This window comes from Tribolium castaneum, chromosome 3 (assembly GCF_031307605.1).
Source record: "Tribolium castaneum strain GA2 chromosome 3, icTriCast1.1, whole genome shotgun sequence".
NCBI lineage: Eukaryota > Metazoa > Arthropoda > Insecta > Coleoptera > Tenebrionidae > Tribolium > Tribolium castaneum.
This window is the reverse complement of record NC_087396.1, coordinates 10,613,352-10,631,397: the sequence shown is the minus strand read 5'-3', so window position 1 is coordinate 10,631,397 and position 18,046 is coordinate 10,613,352. Positions and strand designations below refer to the sequence as shown.

Sequence of the window (18,046 nt, the reverse complement as noted above, 5' to 3'; positions counted from 1 at the left end):
GTTTAAATTCTCGAAGTTATTTTTGGTGCCCAAGTCGATTTGTTTCTGGATAGCTTTCACAAGTAGAGAGATGCACTGTTTCGAGAATCATGTGTTCCAGCCAGCCAAAAGTTGTTTAATAAACGTTGTAGGTTGCCTTTTAAATGTATAATAGGTCCACACCAGAGCTGGAGATATGTATTACATAGTATTTTTGGTGGCAAAAAAATCCCGACTTACCAAATTTTAGCCTTCGAAAGTTCAAAACTTAAATGTTTTTGAGATTACTTTAGGAGTAGATAACACCAACAAACGAATCCAAATAAAAATAAAGAGAGAAAACCACGAACACAACACGTAGCAAAATAATTCAAATTGGAAATTGAAACATTTAATTGAAAAAACTTTTTGACACCGTTGAATGTAGTGTGACATTGCGCACCAAAGGTTGCTTAATATTTTGGATTTTTGGATAAATTCGTGGATTTAACTTGAAATCACACTACCAAAAGATGGCATGAGTAGTTTCTATTAACGACCGTGCCACGTACTCTAAATTTACAGAAATCTGCATAGATAACGCACGTGGCGCCGCATGTTGATAGTATGATTTAATAAACCGTTTTTCCTATGCCGCTTGACTAACCCTGGCTGAATGTCATTCCCTGAAGTTGCGCCTCAACTTTATGCGCAGCAAACAAAGCCGCCTCCGCATTGGTCAATAAAATGGAAATTTGAAAATATTGCTCTCCAAATAATAATAAAATTAAATCAGGCCAATAAAACACTCGTTTAAATCTGAGCCGTTGTTTCCCTATTTCAGGAAGACACCCGAGAGGAATAAATCGATTCGCGTGTCAAGGTTGTCTAAAAATAATTGAAATGTTGGCGAACGACCGCTTATTGCTAAAAAACAGGAACTATGGGTTCAAAATAAACAATTAAATTCACTTAAAATTTGATATTCTTCACATTGTGTACAAAAAATCGGACAAATAGTGTGCCATCCCTAGCCAAATGCAACAAAAATTAGGTACAAACGATTGAATTAATTTGGAATTATATACAAGAAATAAATTCTACTTCTTCTTTCCTTTCTTGGAACCACTTGAGCTTCCTTCAGTACCATCTCTTGCCGGCTGCCAATTTAGCGGCTTTCTGCGATACATAGGCCATGGGGGAATTGTCAACTGAAACACTTATTAGCATTTGTCCAAATTTTCGAACTTCAGAACCTACCAAAGCAGCTAACACAAAACCAGCACCCAGAATGTAAACAGTTTGTGAAAATTGTTGAATAATGTAGCCCCAAACTAGACCAACAGCGCCGAAAAGAGTTATAATGATGCGTGACAATTTTTCGGCCGTGGCTTGACCCTCAAAGTCCTAAAATAATTGCAAAATATTACGAACAACTAATATTTGCACCAAAAGCCTACCATGTGTGTGGGAATTGACTGCACAAAATTCATTGTAATTATTCTAAAAAATAAAATAAAATAATTATGAACGAGTAAGCATGTTGTATAAAACGTTACATTATTAATTCCCTTATTGTTAAAAATCGGTATAATTTAACACAGCCCCAAAGAAAACACACGTCAACAAATCGAACACCTACCAATTTAAAGATGTTAAATCCACTATATTTCCCAATTTGCCACCACGGTGGAATTTGGTGGTTTTAACATCCAAGATTGGTGTTCTGGCGTGTCACGCTGGTTGCATAACCAAGTTCACACTTGAAGTGTGGATTTTCCTCAAATTTTGGATTTTTTTCTTTTTATAACTAAAACCAGCAAAAATGTGGTTAGAAGAAGCCGAGGAATTGTTTAAAGGATATCTACCCTATTACGTTTTGATCGTTTTACCTATTTTTATTATCATATCCCCCGCTAATCCCGTGCTAGCCTCGCATGAGTTCCCCGTTTACAGAATGCAACATTTCGACTTACACGGAGTGGCACACGGTAATTTACCATCTCCTTGCGTTTTGTGCTTGTTTTTTGGATTTTTCGGCCGCTAAATGTGAGTGTGAGGTTATGTCGCCGATTTTTCCAGGTTCCAGAAGCGCTGCTGTGAACCTAGAAGCGCGGTCCCTGACGGGCTGGAGCACCTCTCGCCATTGCGTGATAGTGAAGCTCCAAGATTTGACGATAGATCACTTCCGGAACATTCGAGCCAAAGCCGGTGCTTTGCTGGTTGTGTTGCCAAATGATTTGTCTGGGCTTAATTCTGACGAGAAGCAACACCTTCTGTTGCTTGAGCAGGCCATGCTGGCGCAGGAAATATCAGTACCTGTGTATTTCGCTATTTGGACTGGGGAACTAGAGACTATTGTCGATGAAGTGTCTCAAAACGTTGCCACAAATGATTTGAGCAAATCAGCAGCCGAGGCCATGTTCAGTTCAGTGGCTGCAAACGGGTATCAGTTTGTTGTTTCTCCAGGGACCACGAATGTTAAGCAAGACGTTAAAGTTGCAACTATCCAAGGACACCTCTCGGGGTACAGCCAAGAGGGCAAAATACCGACTCTGGCAGTGGTTGCACACTATGACAGCTTTGGCGTCGCACCTGTGAGTACCAAAGTCGGGTCACATTCGAATTTACGTTTGAATTTTTGCAGAATTTATCATTTGGGGCCGATTCCAACGGTTCAGGCGTTGTGATTTTATTGGAATTGGCGAGACTGTTCTCAAACTTGTACTCGGACCCGAAAACTCGCGGGAAATATAACTTAGTTTTTTTGCTGACTGGTGGCGGAAAAATAAATTATCAAGGGAGCAAAAAGTGGCTTGAGGACCAACTTGACTCCTTAGACGGCTCCATCATTCAAGTCAGTTTTGTTTTGCGGAATTCGGGAAATGATTGTTGATTTTAGGACGCCTCGTTTGTCATGTGTTTAGACACTCTTGCATCGGGGGATTCCCTCTATATGCACGTCTCTAAGCCTCCGAATGACGGCTCTCCTGCGTCATTATTTTTTAAAGAACTGAAAGCAGCAGCTGATCAATTTCCAACTACGACAGTAGACGGTGTCCATAAAAAAATTAACCTTGCTGATGATATTCTAGCGTGGGAGCATGAGAGATATAGCATTAGGAGACTACCAGCTTTTACGCTTTCCACATTGAAGAGTCACAGAGAATTGACAAGGGGAACAATTTTAGATACACGCAAAAACCTCAATGTTGAGAAATTGAACCAAAACACGAAAGTGATAGCTGAGGCTTTGGCAAATTTCGTTTATAATACCTCACTGAGTGAAATTTTTGGTGGTTCTTTGGTAGGTCCTTAAATTCCTTGTGTGAAATAATCTGATTGTTTGTCTTAGGACGTGGATAAGAGCTACTTAGAAGCGTGGATAAATTACTTAACTTCGCAGCCAAGGGCCACTCAACTTTTAAGCAACAAAGATAATGCTCTAGTCACATTTTTAAAAGATAATTTTAACAAATATCTCAGAGATGTTAAAGTGTCTTACGCAGTTCCTGATAAGCGAGACCCCGATTTTCTTTTTTACGACGTCACCAAAGGTGTAGTCAATGTTTATGGGTAAAGTATCTGATTTATTGGAATTATTTAAATGTAATTCATTGTTTCCAGCGTTAAACCAGCAATATTTGATCTCGTCTTAACTTTCGCAATAATTCTCTACTTAGGAACTGTCTACCTGTTTGTACAAAAATTCCCAGCTTTGTACTCCACAGCATGTTCTTTAACTTCAAGCAAACCAAAACAGAACTAAACAAGTTGCCAAATTACTTGTACCGTATCCAAAAATTGTATTAATAATGTTGTATTATTTCTGTTGTTACATAATATAAGAGTTTACAATAAATTCAACTGGAAAAGAGGTTTTATTTCAAGTCCAAACCAGCTATAAAAAGTCTTTAGTCATGCGTTAGTTGATAACGCAATAATATTAATTAAACTTTCGTGTTTGTATAATGTAATTCGTTTAAAGGCGGTTTCGCGATATGATAAACGTATTCTAACCTAACCTTTGAATATCGTCACACCACCACAATCAAATGTACTCCAAAAGTTGCTTATCATCGTCCACGATTTTTTAAACACAAAATATTCATTAGACGAAATGGCCAAAAAAAGTATTTTCACCTACGAAACCCTGGTACATGCCACCGCGGGGGCTGCAGTAAGTTGACCCACTAATATTTTTTTTTCTATGTGTGTATTTCCAGGGCAGCATTGTGGCAAGTTCTGTTATGTATCCACTAGATAATGTTAAATTTCGAATGCAGTGTAAGTTTTTCTAACTAGTCTTTGCGATGACTTTTGTGTGTATCTAATTTTTAGTAGAAGACAGCTCATTAGCTGGGAAAACAGCACTTCAAGCGCTGTTTTATCTTTTAAAAAAAGAGGGACTGTAAGTGTTCAATTAACTGCGTCAGAGTTTAATTAATTCATTGCAGTGAAGGTCTATATCGCGGAATTAAGCCCCAATTGACCACACTAGGCATCTCCAATTTTATCTACTTTTACGCCTTTCACGGACTCAAATCTCTCAAATTGAACAATTGCAAAAACCCCACACAAACAGATCTAATCTTGAGCATAGTGGCGGGAATCATCAACGTGATAACGACAAACCCCTTGTGGGTGGTGAACAGTAGGTTGAAGTTTAGTCGAGAATTGTATTTCACTGGCCTCCTGGACGGGATTGTCCACATTGCGGACTCGGAAGGTGTTAGGGCTTTGTGGTCGAGTTTAGGCCCGTCTCTAATGCTAGTCTCCAATCCTGCGATTAATTTCACCATATACGAGGCTCTAAAACGCAGAACTTCGTCAAGGACGGCGCTCGCATTTTTCGTAATGGGTGCGATTTCCAAAGCAGTCTCCACAATTGCAACTTATCCACTGCAAGTGGCTCAAACGCGCCAGAGGTACAACAGAGATGCCAAAATGAACACAGCCGCTCTGCTCCTGGACATGGTGAAGAAGAGCGGACCTGGCGCGTTATTCCAAGGACTGGAGGCCAAGCTGTTGCAAACCATACTTTCGTCAGCTTTAATGTTTATGACCTACGAGAAAATTGCTCAATTCGTTTTTACATTGCTAATGAATAAGAAAACAACATAATTTTATACAAATTAACTCTGTGATACTCTAGAAATAATTTTACAACATTTATAAGCCAAAATTAGGTATCAGGGATCTAGTCGGAGGGACAATTTTTATAAAAGCATTATTAAATAAAACGATTTTAGTAATGGAGGTGTTTTATTTCACTTTTTGGTTTTGCCGGCATTTTGCCACAATTCCGTTGGTCGCGTTCAACTCAATGCTGCCTTGCTATTGGCTACGTCCGGCCAGTTTTAGGGCTTTTTTGTTGGCTCCTTTGTTGTTGTTCCATGTTTGGCCAACCTGTTTATGTAGTGAATGTTGATTGTTGACAGAAGAATGTCAGTTCAACCGCTTCAATTCGTATTTTTACCATTTAACGTGGAAAAAACGCGAAAAATCGTTCGAAAATTGCATTCCCGTTGCGTAACTAAAGTGTCAAAGTACTAATTACGTTTGCTTCACTGCCACTTTATTGTGAAAGTTGTGGAAAGTGGTGGTAGTGCATTTGTCTTATGCATTTCAACTGCTAGCTTCAATATTGGAGCAGGTTTTAATGGTTTCTGAGCCCAATGGAACTAAACGTTCCTCAGTTTATCAAGTAGCATACATGTAATTACAAAGAGCCAAACATGGTAGGTGTCAAGACACCACCTTTGTTGCGTGTGGCTATCAATTCGTCTGTTATTCAGCAGGTGGACGATCCTCCGTACTTATCCGTTGGTACCGCGGTCAGTGCCAAGTACAAAGGGGCGTTTTGCGAGGCAAAAGTCAGCAAAGTTGTCCGAATAGTGAAATGTAAAGTAACGTACAAAATGGGGCTGGGCACAGCCACAGTAAGTGATGAACAGATCAAGGGCCCTCTTAGAGTTGGCCACACAGTTCAGGCGAAACATGCAGAGCGCAAGGAATTTGTCGAGGCCACGATTGGAAAAATTCAAGATTGCAGCCAATATACAGTTGGTAGGTCTTCAAAAAATAATTAAAATGGGATTACGTAACGGTTGCAGTTTTTGATGATGGTGATATCACCACCCTGCGGAGGTCAGCTCTTTGTTTAAAAAGCGGACGCCACTTTAACGAGAGTGAGACCCTAGACCAGTTGCCCTTGACTCATCCAGAACACTTTGGCAATCCAGTTGTAGGTGGCAGAAGGGGCAGGAGACATAGACAGTTAAAGTATGTCTAATTGTTAACTAAGAAACATATCTAACTCTTTTATAGGGAGGACAGCAGTGAAGGGGAAGCGGAAGAAGAAAACGAGCCTGATTTAGAGGGCTATTCCAATGATATAGGACGGGTTGTGAGTGTTGAAGCCACTGATAAGAAAAGGGGGAAGGATAACTGGTTTCCTGGCCTTGTTGTTATCCCATCAGCGCAACCAACAGTCAGAATCAACGTTAAAGATGAGTATTTGGTTAGATCTTTCAAGGATGGACGATAGTGAGTGCCTTAGTTATGTAAATTTTTGTTTGTGTAATAATGAAATTGTAGCTATACTGTGCCTAAGAAAGAAGTCTCAGAATTCAATAGAGAAATGGGAGAGAAAGTTGAAAGTTCTGTGCTGGCTGAAGCCGTCGGTAAAGCGCTTAAGTACCTTGATCACAACGAATTACCAGTGCATTGGGAAAGAAATTCCTTATTTAACATGCAGTCACTTGATAGTGACTCTGAGGAAAATTACAGTGATGTAATTAATGTTTATTCCCTTTAGATTCCTTTCTTATGTCAATTTTTTAGTCCTCCGATGATGAGCCTAATGAAGAAAAGGACAGGTTTGTTGCCCAACTGTACAAATTTATGGACGATTCTGGCACTCCCCTCAATAAGAGCCCCATGATTGCCAATAAAGACGTTGATTTGCACAAGTTATTTAGGGTTGTTCATAAGCTCGGCGGTTACAATAGAGTAACCAACCAGAATAAGTGGCGCTCGGTATCAACGCGATTAAAATTACCAAACAACCAAATTACCTATAATCAAGTCAAGAGCGTTTATAAAAAATGTCTCTTAAGTTACGAATCATTTTATAAAACTTTGGGTGTCACCATGTTAAATCATAACTTGTCGACTAAAAAAAATCGGGGAAGGTCGCTGATAAGAGATAGGGATCGTGCAACGCCTGTAAATAGCCCAAAGCCGGAAAAAGACGATGAGGAGAGGAAAGAAGATGAGAAAAGTGGGTCTGAAGATAAGGTGAAAAAGAAAACGGAAGTTAAGAAAGATGATGAAAAGAAGAGAAAAGAAATTGTTGAGAATAGCGATACTAATAGCAGCGATGCCACTGACCAGTCGGAATCAGCTCCAGGTTCTTCAAAGGATGGTGGAAGACCTAGACGTCTGGATAAGTCAAAGGAGAAGAAAATCAAACAGATCATCGCACCTGAAAAGGCTAAAACAGTCGAAAATGTGAAGAAGGAGGACGAGGAGAAGGTAACTAATCCTGTAAAAAAATAAAAAGTGTTCAAATTTAGTATCTGCTATATTTTTTACTATGCTACACTACAATGAATGTGATTTTAAAACTTGTTTTAATTTTCATTGAATAAAAACGTCTCATGTTTCATCTTCTTGACCAGGAAAGTGCGAACAAAATACAACAATAAATATATTTTTTAATATTTTCAATAAAAATTAAAAACGGTTTTAAAATTCCCATTTAACTCCTCAAAAAATTAATTTCAATAGATGCAGCAAACACGTTCAAAATCCCAGCCTGTGAAACCGAAAGAGGTGGTAAACAATTTAAGCCAAAAGAAGGAAACTAAGCCGGGGGAGACCCCAAGTAAGCCGCCGCCGCAGAAACCCAGTGCAAAGAAAAGTGACGATGAGAAGAAACGCGGTCGAAAAAAGACCAACTCTGATGAGAAGACATCCGGTGTTGAGATAGTGACTGACGTCTCTTCTGGACAGACGGTAAACGTCGGCGATAAATTAAAAGTGTATTATGGACCAACACACGAATATAAAGTCACGTACGAGGCTAAAGTCAGAGAAATAGATCGAGATTCGACCGGTTTGGTCTATCTCGTGCATTACACTGGCTGGAATACACGGTACGACGAATGGATTTCCCCTAGTCGTATCGCCGAGAACCTGAGCGCCAACACGAAGGCCAAAAGGTTGAAACAAAGCAGTGCGAACGCTGCGGGAAGTACAAAGCAAAGTGCAAATAAAACAGCGCCTGGAAAACGTGGTCGAGGGGCGTCTGTGACCACCAAAAGTGGTGAAGCTCCGAGATCTACCACGCCATCTAGCGTTACGTCGTCCTCAAGTCGGACGAAAAGTCCAGCAACTCCGGCCACTAGGTCAAGCAGTCGGATGACTAGATTAGGTATATTTTTTATTTGTGTAAGTTGTGTCTTACAAACTGTTTTTTATTTAGATTACGGTCGAAAAACTCGCCGCGCTTCTGCCCAGACTGACATTTCGAATCATTCAGAGTCCGATTCTGATATATCCGAAAGCGAAGCCGAATTAACACGAACGCGGAGCGGGAATAAATCCGAAGAGGCTGAAGTTAAGACGTACAAGAAGAAGGTATCAAGGACTCCAACAGCCACAAAATTGGACAAAAGCAAAGAAGATGGGGACATTGAAAAAGACGACGAGTCTGATAGGCCGAAGAGGGCGAGAAAATTGAAAAAATCGCCGGAAAAATCGGGAGAAGATAGCGATGAAGACACTGGTTCCAGTCTCCCCAAAGGAAGAGACTTCGATCTTAATCAAATCAGATCTGAATTAAAAGGTTTCAATAAAGCGGTGAAAGTTCCATCCTTGGATACGACTGAAAAGGAGGTTTTATCGTCTTCAGATGATTCAAACACTCAGACTTGTACGAAATTGGAACAAGTTGAGGAGAAAAAAGAAGCCAAGATTGAAGCGTCACCGACTTCTGATGATATTTACGAATTTAAAGAACCGGAACCTTTCGAGTTTGAATCACGTGCCAAGATGGTGGACGACAAAGCTTCAAAGAAACGAATTCCTAGACTTTACGAGGATTTGGAGAAGAGTCCGAAGAAGAAGATCATCAGATCTCCCGGAAAATCGGATAAGGACAGTCCCGACTTGGAGAAGAAAAGGTTCAGAAGGACTCCGGTTCGGAAACAGGACGAATCGGAAGAAGATGAGAAGAAAGATGAAGACGATCCGTTTGATAAGCTTGTTGAGTCGCCTTGCTTTAATTTGAAACCGTTGGAGAAAGTGGCTGATAGTAAAGAAAAAATACTGAAGGAAGAATCATTGACTTTGTTTAGGGATGAGTTTAGCAGAGACATTGATTTATCCGATAGCGAATCACAAAGTCAACCGATTTTCTCACGTAATGATGAGATTTTCTCGGGGACTTTCTCAAAATATTCCCCAGATAGAAACACTCTAGACCTTGAATTTGTGAGTAAAATTGACGAAATGAAGAAAGACAGTGATGAGTTAGAATCGATTCGGGAATCAATCACTAGGAAAATAGAAAGGACGCCTTCCAGTGACGAATGTGATAATTTAAGCGATGACGAGGATTTGGTCATTACGACTTCAGCAACGACTTATCAGTCCAAGAAACGAGAATCTGATACCACTTCTGGGGTTTTAGAAGATAAAACTGTTGAAATAGCTGTTCAGGAAGATATTGATGTTAAAGCTGAAGTTAAGGAAGAAGCGGTCCTTAAAAGTCCGACCACGCATATATCCCCTGCTCTTCAAGAGACTGATAGTTCCTTATTGGAATTTATTTGTTCCCAACCTCTGTCAATTACAGCAAAATTGGAGGAAACTAAAGACTTTAACCTGAAAACTGGGACAAAAATCGCAGATTCGTTACTGCAAAAATTAATTTCGACCAAAAAGAACGACTCAGATAGCGAAGACACGAAGAAAGACTTGGAGAATGAAGCAGATGCTGAAGATAGCGCCAAGTTGATTGATGTTTCCAGGATGATAAAACAGGTCGAACTGAAGGTTAAACCTTCCGAAACCGACGTTAAACCAGTGTCAGTTCCTCCAACAAAGCCGGAAAAGAAGCGAAAAATCGTCAATCGGAGTTACAGAGAAGACTCAGATTCGAACAGTAGCGATTCAGAACAACTTGTCATCGCGAGGTCTGACGACGACTCGCAAACCAACTTCGATAAACCAGATAAAGAAAGCGACAGTAACTTGTCTATAGCTCCCATTGCAACCACTGACGATTCCCAGTCACAAGAAGAACAACGAAACTTTAAATTCGACTCGCTGAAGAAATCCGCAAGTCCGGAAGTTGCCAAAGAGGAGCAACCTGAAGTTGAGAATGTCAAAGAGGAAGAACCCGATTCTCAACTTCATTCGTTACTTCTATGTGAAGAAACTATACCAAGAAGCCCAGCTCCGGCATCAGAAGGATCGAGTGTTGTTGAACAGAGGCCGAAAACCAAGTCCATGTTGGAAATGCCGTTTGCTAGTGCCCCCGGAAATTGTAACAATAAAAATATGTTACTGAACAACGAACATAAAGGGGCGAATAAGCCCCAACCACAGCCGTTAGTGTTGCCTTTGGGGGGTAGAGAAAATCGGGAAGTTTCGAACGTTATCACCCCACCTTCGACCCCCGGAAGTTCCACTAGTGGGTAGGTTTTTTCTTGTTGTATCACTATCAGTAATGTTTTATTCGTTTTGGAGCAATTTCTAATAATCACTTGAATGCATGATTATTTACTTATTAACTTTGGTAGAATATAATTAAAAGAGGACCTAACTGAAATTGAAGAGCAATAAATTGTTTTTATTAACTATTTTTCGAAACATTGTGTCACTGAGGATTAAATCTTGATTTTGATGACGTAGGGACCATGGAGAGTTGTCTCCCAATACGATAGAAAACGAAAGTTGCAAATCCAACGATGCCGAGCTGGATTACCCCAGGAAACGAAGAAATTCTTCACTGAATAAAGCCCCTCTGTATAGCGAAGACGGTAACTCGTATTATTTCAAATTTGCTCTTTTTAACAATTCACCTCCAGATACTCAAATGACAAGTGAAGCTCCCAGTGGGAAGAAATCCCGCGAAGAATCCGTACCTGCCTCTTGCCGAAAACGGCGAAAATCTGCGAGAGGAGCAGATGAAGTGCCGCCAAAACGCGGCCGAAAACCTCTAAATCGGTCACGGCATAACAGCGATAGCGACGATACTTCGGAACATTCGTTGATTGGTTCGACTGCGAATTTAGGTTTGTCGTACGATAGAACGTCGAAATCGCCGCGACCTTCAAAGTACAACTTTTTCGTTGAATTTGGTATTATTTTATGACGGTTTTGGAGACTTAAACTGGTTATTATTTGGTTTTACAGATCCTAGCTTAAACAGTGGCCAAAGAATTGCCGTTTTGCAACAGAAATTATCAGAACTTCGGAAAACCTACGCCGAAGTTAAAGCTGAATTGGCAGCGGTTGAAAGACGGAGGAAAAAAATTAGGCGAAGGGAACGTGAAGGTAAGTCTCGCTAAATGAGAGAAAAACGGATAATTAAATGAATTACAATTTTGATAATTTGAGAATCCAAAAAAAAGAATATTTACTGTTTTCCGTACAATTTTATTAAAACTTAAATGAAAATAATATTTAATCATATGGTGATTTTAGTATGCTAATCTGGTAAGTATAAATATTTTTGATATACATTTTTTGAGTTTGAAAGAGTTACATGTAGACAGAATGTTAGTTCAGCTCTGGAATATTTTTTTATCAATGTTCACACATGATCACACTAATAGTAAAAATTCAGTTATTTATGTGTTACAATTTTATGAACATAAATCTATTGCTTGATTTCAAATAAGTGAAAAACTTATTTGGTGGAATGGTCCTCATTTTTCTTTTTTTAACCATGAACAAAAAGTATTATTTTGTGTACTTTTTAAAAACAAAATTGGGTTCGTAGACATAAAAACGCACGAATGCATTACATTAAATAAGTGAGTGAGTAATCCCCTTAGTTCACCATGTTTACCTCAACATTTGTTGAGTCACACAAAATAAAAGAATTAAAGTGCAAGCGAATAAAGATCCTTATTAATTAAAACTGTTGTATAAATTTTCGAAAAAAATTCTTAAAAGACAGTTTTATTATTGTTAATTATTTACAACAAGAGAAACATTATTTATTGAAGAATATCCTGAGAGTCAACAAAGTTTACGTTAACGGAAAAAGATTTAACAATTTTTTCAACAACTGGAAACTATTTCCTGTATTAAACAAAAAGCACCTATTCGTGAATATCTCTATACGCAAAATCAAGAATTGCCGCAATTTTCAGAGGCTAGATTCGCCACTAAACGCGAGATAATACATTCCAAGCGTTTGTGAACAATTGTGTAACTTTCTGAGATATTAAAAGAATTTATAGTTTTTCATCCCCAGTGATTACTTTAGCAAATCAAGATTTTTGTTGAATTAACAAATTTCGCATTTGTTTCGTAAACTGGCTAAATTAATCACTCAACTTTGACGACAATTTTTGTTATTACTATTTTCTGAAACCATTTTAGCGCTCAAAGCTTCAAAACAAGAAATGGTTTGTGGTTGATCGATCCAAACTGTACCAGTGCTCTTCCATTGTTAGTTTTCTTGAAGAAATATCTTTGTAAAATATTTTTAGTCTAGCATAATGATATTCTATGACTTAATGTTATAAGTCATTGTCTGCAATTTTTGTACATGTTTGTTGTCAATTTTACTTAAGTTAATGATATTTGTCTACAATTTGTTAATTAATAAGGATTTAAAATTATGGAATAATTTTAATCGATCTCGATGGTACTTTATTATTAATGTTCAGACTCTTCCTAAAGGTTTGTCTTAAGATAGCGTTTTTTGTTATTTAGAATTTAGTAACCCCTTTGTATATTTTTGTTATGTACAATTGGAAGAATTATGTACTAACTTATAACATTAAGGAATTAAAGTTGAAATGTAATTAATATTCGGTCGTTGCCTATGTATTTAATTTATTAAATTTCACTAACAGAATGTTGTAAATTGAATATGTTCGGCCATCAGCGTTGCAATACTTTTATATATGATTTTATTTATTTAGAATAAATAGAACAAACATTTTTTATTTCCTCATTCAAACTAACGCTCCAAACGCATCCGATGCGAAGGTGAGTATTGAAAATTGGGTAAGTTTACTCTATTATTTATTTCATTGTCTTCGATCATAGGCGAGCGCGTATCTTTGTTAAAAGTTACCTCGTCTTGCGCGTTGGCGATAATGGGTATTTCAATGTTAGGCAAGTCTAGGACGGATATTTAGGCTGGTAAAAACCCAAAGACTTCTCCGTACCGTTACCCATTGCCTCGTCACCACAGTAGAAAGCTAAGCAACAACCAACACACGGTCAATCTTCACATTCCTCGTGTATTACAGCCATCCGGCCATCTAACGTTCCCACTAGGCGCTTGCAACGAAACCCGCTGCAAATGCCGATTGAAACCCGGAAAACGCCAAATTTGATTTGTGATGACACGCGGAGGCCCATTGTTTTGCACTGAATCGGTACTTTTTGAGACAAAGGCCGCATGCCTATATTTTTGGATTATCGATTCGCACCAAGTGGAAAATTTCGAGGGAACAACCGGGCTGCATGAACTTGTAATGTTTTTGTAAATTATATTGAGAAACAAGTCCGCTGTTTGAACAATGATGGGAATTTTCGTTTATGGCTCAGCCACGTTTTTCCCACAATCCTAATAGCAAGGCAGCGCTCGAGATTTATCCCATTTGGAGGAGAACTACGCCCCAAGAAAAAAATCCTCCGAACAAAAACGTCCCAAGTTAAAATGAATTACGTAAATCAAATAAAATGTCATAGTCGAAAATTACATTCTAGATATAAAAATACTTCTACCCCCTAATACCCATGAACAAATCAAAGAAGTTGCGTTTGCGCTGTTGCATTTTTAGAAAAAACACTCAGCTGGTCCACTGGTGTGCTGGCCAACTGGATTCCCTGCTTCACAATGTGACCGGGGCTATAGTCCGTCCTTTTCCACCCAAACCATTGTTCTATTCGCCTCTCTCTTTCCTGACGTCAGCCATAGATGTGAAGGGACCGAGTACAAAAATAGCTCCTATCGCTCAAACGCGGAATGGGGACTAGTAGCCCACGAATGCCATAAAAACGGTCATAACGCTCCTAACGAATATCGAAGTCCCGACCACGGTCATTCTTTTACTGCAGCTCGCTTTAATTGCGCCTTTATCGCAAATCAAACGATAAAACCCTATTTACGCCACCCCAACAGTCCTATTTGTTGTCTTGAGCGTTTTCTCTTGCAAACCAACATTTTTGTGAGCCGATTCTTATCTATTATAAGTCCATAATTCATTTTTCTCGATATTAACTTGTGACCTGACCTGACCTAGCCCTAAAAAGTGTACTCACAAGTTAGTCTTTTTCCAGTGAAGGTGGTTGTAAATGATCTTCCATCAAGTTGCCTTCGGCTCACTTGATTAAACCAACATTTTTAGTTGTTCAAAGTGTACAAATACGGACAAAATTAGTCACGAAATTTTTAATACAAATGTGCTGTGGTGAGAGAGGCTTTAACGTTAAATTTCACTTTTCAAAACTAGCAAAATCACTGACAAATTAGTTATATTTTTGTTATTTTATTATCTGGTCTAATTTTTGCATGCGAAACATTTCAAACTCGGCGTTTTTGAAGTTTATGACATGATGCTCTTTGTGTTTGCTAAAAATCTGGCTTGTCGCTCGTTTGCGCGATAGATTGGCATGTTGCGTGTGGTTCCCCGACGTGTCGGCAAATTTTGCTCATGTCATGGGCACTGGTGGTTGTTTACTTGCTGGGCTGCTAGTCCCCATGACAACAGAAGTCTGCCTTGGTGTGCAAGCAAGCAGCCGGTTGTATGTCTGTCTCTTCCTCTCCCACGATATCAGGCAACTGTTGTTATTCAGCCAACCGTCCTCCATCTCTCTTTCTGTTTACTGCTATCCGTGCTCTACAATTTCATATAAAAGAAGAAACCAGCAACAAAAAGTTACCGTACAAAACAATACACGGAAAGCACCGATAACACGCGATTATCCCTGGCGCCAAATTATGGAAAATGAGCACTTTTTTCAAAAATTTCATCCATTTTTGAAAAGGGCACAACTTTGGCCGTAACGAGCGTCGGCTGTCTTTCCAGCGCTGCATTATTGTATTTTTAGTAAATTAATTCTGCGAAATGTTTGCTGTAGACATGCGCTTGACGTCAGTATTCGAAAGTCCCAATGTTGAAAATAAAATGGCGAGATTTTATTTAGAACATAATTAAAATCGCTACGATTTTTAGCCAAAACCCAATTAATTGCTTGGTACTAGTTCGGGACGGCCATTTTTCCGTAAATTTAATTGGATTGTTAAAGATATGTGGTATTATCTCGCACGGATATTAGCACAACATTTCAAATTGAAACAGGAAAATTAGCTCATGAACGCGGCAGCGGACGTGCTGCCCTCTCTCCAGCTCTTTTTGCACTGCTCGTGTTTTCCACACGAATATTGCAATAATTTATTTTCTTGCACACAATTCGAAAAAGTTGCGTCTGAAGGCCTGAATTAATTTTGAACGAAATCGCTGTGTTCTCGCTCGTTTGCGAGCCCTTAATGATGGAAAACGAAAAAAACCTCTGTTTCAGTTTTATCGATTCTTGTTCTGTTTTGTTCCACAAAGCCATTTCGTGTAGTACGAGGACATGTCGAAAATCTTTTTGGTTTAGCGTGTACTATATTCGGAAAATTTTAAGTAAAGGCACGCATACACGTCTCGCTCTGGTGACTGCAGCGAGTTCTCCTTGGCTGCTTTTGGTTTCCAGCGTCTTGTAATCGCTGGTGGTAACTTTTTAATTTTCACGAAGAGGAAGGAAAGGTGTTTTCTGAATTGGAGAACGATCAGGATGGAAAAAATGGGTGGAAGACAACGGACCGGGAATATAACTGTTTGATTTTATTCTCGACGCTAATGACTACTCATCCCAAGCGAATACGCAGTTTTTTGAACTTCCGCAGCCTCACTTTCTAACAGCTTCATTCTGATTCGTTATGATTCTTTGGAAATAATGGCACAGGGATTTTTATTTTTGTTGTGCTTATTGGTAATTCACTGTTAACGTGATTGACGATAAAAAAGTCTAAGCACTAAGCAGAGCTAACTTTTAACAAATAAAAGCAGGTATTAAATAAACAGTCACAAGTATGATCTCGCTACAAAAATTCTTCCTAATGTAACAAAGCCAGCGCAAATTTTGAAAAAAAATGGAGTTCTGTTGCATTTACAAAAAAATTGTAATTAAAGTAATTTCAGTTTTATTTCTGGGATTTGCAATTGATTTAAGCTTTTATTAGTACGTTTTTTAAGAAAACGTTCGTAAATACATAGGTACTTAGCTTAGGTGCATTGGAAATTACTCAAAGTGACAACACAATGTGGGTATAGATGTCATCACATTTAGAGTTAAGGGTCAGAAGGATTTTATTCAATTTTGTTTAAATGTTGTTAATTTAACCTTTTGATTTTTTTGAAATTCTCTATGGTCTTCCAATGTGTCATATAACACAGCTGAATATATGTATTTATGAAATAACTTTATTACTTTTTTACATCGAAAGATAATCAAATACGCGGTTGAGACCGAATTGAAGTCATTGTTTATTCTCTTGTCTCATTTACTTTATAAGGAAACAAATTAAATGTTAAATATATCGGGTAAATGGAATTAGTAATTGCTAGATAAAAATAATAGACGCTAGGTAAAAATAGTAAACGATAAGTGAGAATTTAACTAGCTGAAAAAAAATACATTCTATTTCAGGAAACGCATATAAATGTACGAAAAAATAATAATTTTATACTGAGAAGGTTTTCAAAGAAACCAGCTTGAAAAATCGGTCTGCTCTCAGGAATCACTATAAAAAAATAAAGATGAAAGTACGGGTCTTTCTATGGATTTCTACGAAGGCGTTAAAAGAACACGTACAGTTTTATTATTATATTTTTAATTTTGTTTTAGTTCTTAACCTTCTGGAGAAGAAATTCTCTTCGTCTTGATAGTTTCCAATAGATGCCAAATAACATCTGAAAACAAAAATTCCTCTAATGAGTTTCTTGGAAATCAGTGAAATTATTTATTGTGTCTGCTGTGTGTATTTTTTTCGTTCAGTTTTTGATGTGTTTGTCTAGGTCGTGTAAAAATCGTATTCAGAGAAACACTGCATATTTTTGCAAAATTTATTGTTTTAAATACACCAGCTTGAAGATGATTTATCTCGACATAAATTTTTATCCATTTGTTGCTTTATAAAGTCATTAAAACACACCTGCTCTATATCTGTTAATTTTCAGCTGCACAACGACTTAACATTTAGTTTAATTGTTCGTATTAATTTTTAACAATCGGAAGGAACAAAATAGCGCTTAGCGAGTGTTGCATATCTCTTATCAAGACAGAACGACAACGAAGTTGGAATAAAATTCCACGTGCGTGAAGAGGCGCCAGCGCGCTAATTTTTATTCAAACTAGAATAAAAAATCGAAAATGAATCTGTTGATGAGTGCAATGCTACGACGACTTTTAAAAATGTATTTTTATTTTATCATAACGTGTGACGTTTTAATTTAAGTTTTTATAACGACGGTGAGATCCACAGAAAATGTGAAGTTGGGTAAAAAGTGGTGTTTGATCTTAAAATTTGCTGATTCATATTTTTTGCGGAATATTTTCCAAAAATGATCGATTTTGTTTTTCTTTATGATTTTTTGTAATCGACGATTTTTTTAATGCCCCTTCTAATCTTCCCGCACTCCACATTGTGAATCCAGAATAGTGAAAACTTGGTTATGATTTCATGTAGGGGAGATAAGGACCAAAATAAATAACGATTTCTAAGCATTTTATTGCTGAATTGATATTTTTGTAGTTTCAAATGAAAAATTCTTCGTAG

General features: G+C 38.1%; 4 protein-coding genes across 5 annotated transcripts; 3 read left to right on the top strand and 1 right to left on the bottom strand.

The window, feature by feature from the left end:
- Positions 1-925: 925 nt before the first annotated feature.
- Positions 926-1,651, bottom strand: Spase12 (Spase 12-subunit). Its single transcript, XM_966773.5, has 4 exons — positions 1,518-1,651; positions 1,419-1,461; positions 1,219-1,365; positions 926-1,169 (listed from the first exon to the last, which is right to left on the bottom strand). Exons 2-4 carry the CDS (start codon positions 1,449-1,451, stop codon positions 1,059-1,061), a joined length of 291 nt encoding a protein of 96 aa, XP_971866.1. The 5' UTR covers positions 1,452-1,461; positions 1,518-1,651; the 3' UTR covers positions 926-1,058.
- Positions 1,652-1,772: 121 nt separating this feature from the next.
- LOC660490 (uncharacterized protein) lies at positions 1,773-3,835 on the top strand. Its single transcript, XM_966718.4, has 6 exons — positions 1,773-1,949; positions 2,041-2,555; positions 2,606-2,815; positions 2,861-3,265; positions 3,314-3,534; positions 3,586-3,835. Exons 1-6 carry the CDS (start codon positions 1,784-1,786, stop codon positions 3,725-3,727), a joined length of 1,659 nt encoding a protein of 552 aa, XP_971811.2. The 5' UTR covers positions 1,773-1,783; the 3' UTR covers positions 3,728-3,835.
- A 101-nt stretch (positions 3,836-3,936) lies between these two features.
- PMP34 (Peroxisomal Membrane Protein 34) lies at positions 3,937-5,213 on the top strand. Its single transcript, XM_966658.4, has 4 exons — positions 3,937-4,138; positions 4,185-4,245; positions 4,300-4,369; positions 4,416-5,213. The coding sequence occupies exons 1-4, from the start codon at positions 4,079-4,081 to the stop codon at positions 5,080-5,082; spliced, it is 858 nt and encodes a 285-aa protein (XP_971751.1). The 5' UTR covers positions 3,937-4,078; the 3' UTR covers positions 5,083-5,213.
- Positions 5,214-5,366: 153 nt separating this feature from the next.
- Positions 5,367-13,152, top strand: LOC660367 (AT-rich interactive domain-containing protein 4B). 2 transcript variants are annotated; one of them, XM_008198104.3, is made up of 12 exons: positions 5,367-5,699; positions 5,757-6,027; positions 6,075-6,237; positions 6,289-6,507; positions 6,559-6,754; positions 6,805-7,497; positions 7,753-8,398; positions 8,450-10,667; positions 10,885-11,012; positions 11,061-11,333; positions 11,389-11,529; positions 12,586-13,152. In XM_008198104.3, the coding sequence occupies exons 1-12, from the start codon at positions 5,697-5,699 to the stop codon at positions 12,621-12,623; spliced, it is 4,989 nt and encodes a 1,662-aa protein (XP_008196326.2). In that variant the 5' UTR covers positions 5,367-5,696; the 3' UTR covers positions 12,624-13,152. The 2 variants fall into 2 exon arrangements, with proteins under 2 accessions (XP_008196326.2, XP_008196325.2); XM_008198103.3 differs by having other exon boundaries at positions 6,075-6,243.
- Positions 13,153-18,046: the final 4,894 nt, after the last annotated feature.

Excerpts from the sequence above, each read along its gene's own strand:
- Spase12 (XM_966773.5), bottom strand. The coding sequence starts at position 1,451 with ATGAATTTTGTGCAGTCAATTCCCACACACATG. Across the intron at positions 1,366-1,418 it reads AGTCAATTCCCACACACATG|GACTTTGAGGGTCAAGCCAC; the intron begins GTAGGCTTTTGG and ends CAATTATTTTAG. Across the intron at positions 1,170-1,218 it reads GTTTTGTGTTAGCTGCTTTG|TTGACAATTCCCCCATGGCC; the intron begins GTAGGTTCTGAA and ends TAAGTGTTTCAG.
- LOC660490 (XM_966718.4), top strand. The coding sequence starts at position 1,784 with ATGTGGTTAGAAGAAGCCGAGGAATTGTTTAAAGGATATCTACCCTAT. Across the intron at positions 2,556-2,605 it reads ACAGCTTTGGCGTCGCACCT|AATTTATCATTTGGGGCCGA; the intron begins GTGAGTACCAAA and ends GAATTTTTGCAG. Across the intron at positions 3,266-3,313 it reads AAATTTTTGGTGGTTCTTTG|GACGTGGATAAGAGCTACTT; the intron begins GTAGGTCCTTAA and ends TGTTTGTCTTAG.
- PMP34 (XM_966658.4), top strand. The coding sequence starts at position 4,079 with ATGGCCAAAAAAAGTATTTTCACCTACGAAACCCTGGTACATGCCACC. Across the intron at positions 4,139-4,184 it reads ATGCCACCGCGGGGGCTGCA|GGCAGCATTGTGGCAAGTTC; the intron begins GTAAGTTGACCC and ends GTGTATTTCCAG. Across the intron at positions 4,370-4,415 it reads CTTTTAAAAAAAGAGGGACT|TGAAGGTCTATATCGCGGAA; the intron begins GTAAGTGTTCAA and ends AATTCATTGCAG.
- LOC660367 (XM_008198103.3), top strand. Across the intron at positions 6,508-6,558 it reads TCTTTCAAGGATGGACGATA|CTATACTGTGCCTAAGAAAG; the intron begins GTGAGTGCCTTA and ends ATGAAATTGTAG. Across the intron at positions 11,530-12,585 it reads TAGGCGAAGGGAACGTGAAG|CGCTCAAAGCTTCAAAACAA; the intron begins GTAAGTCTCGCT and ends AAACCATTTTAG.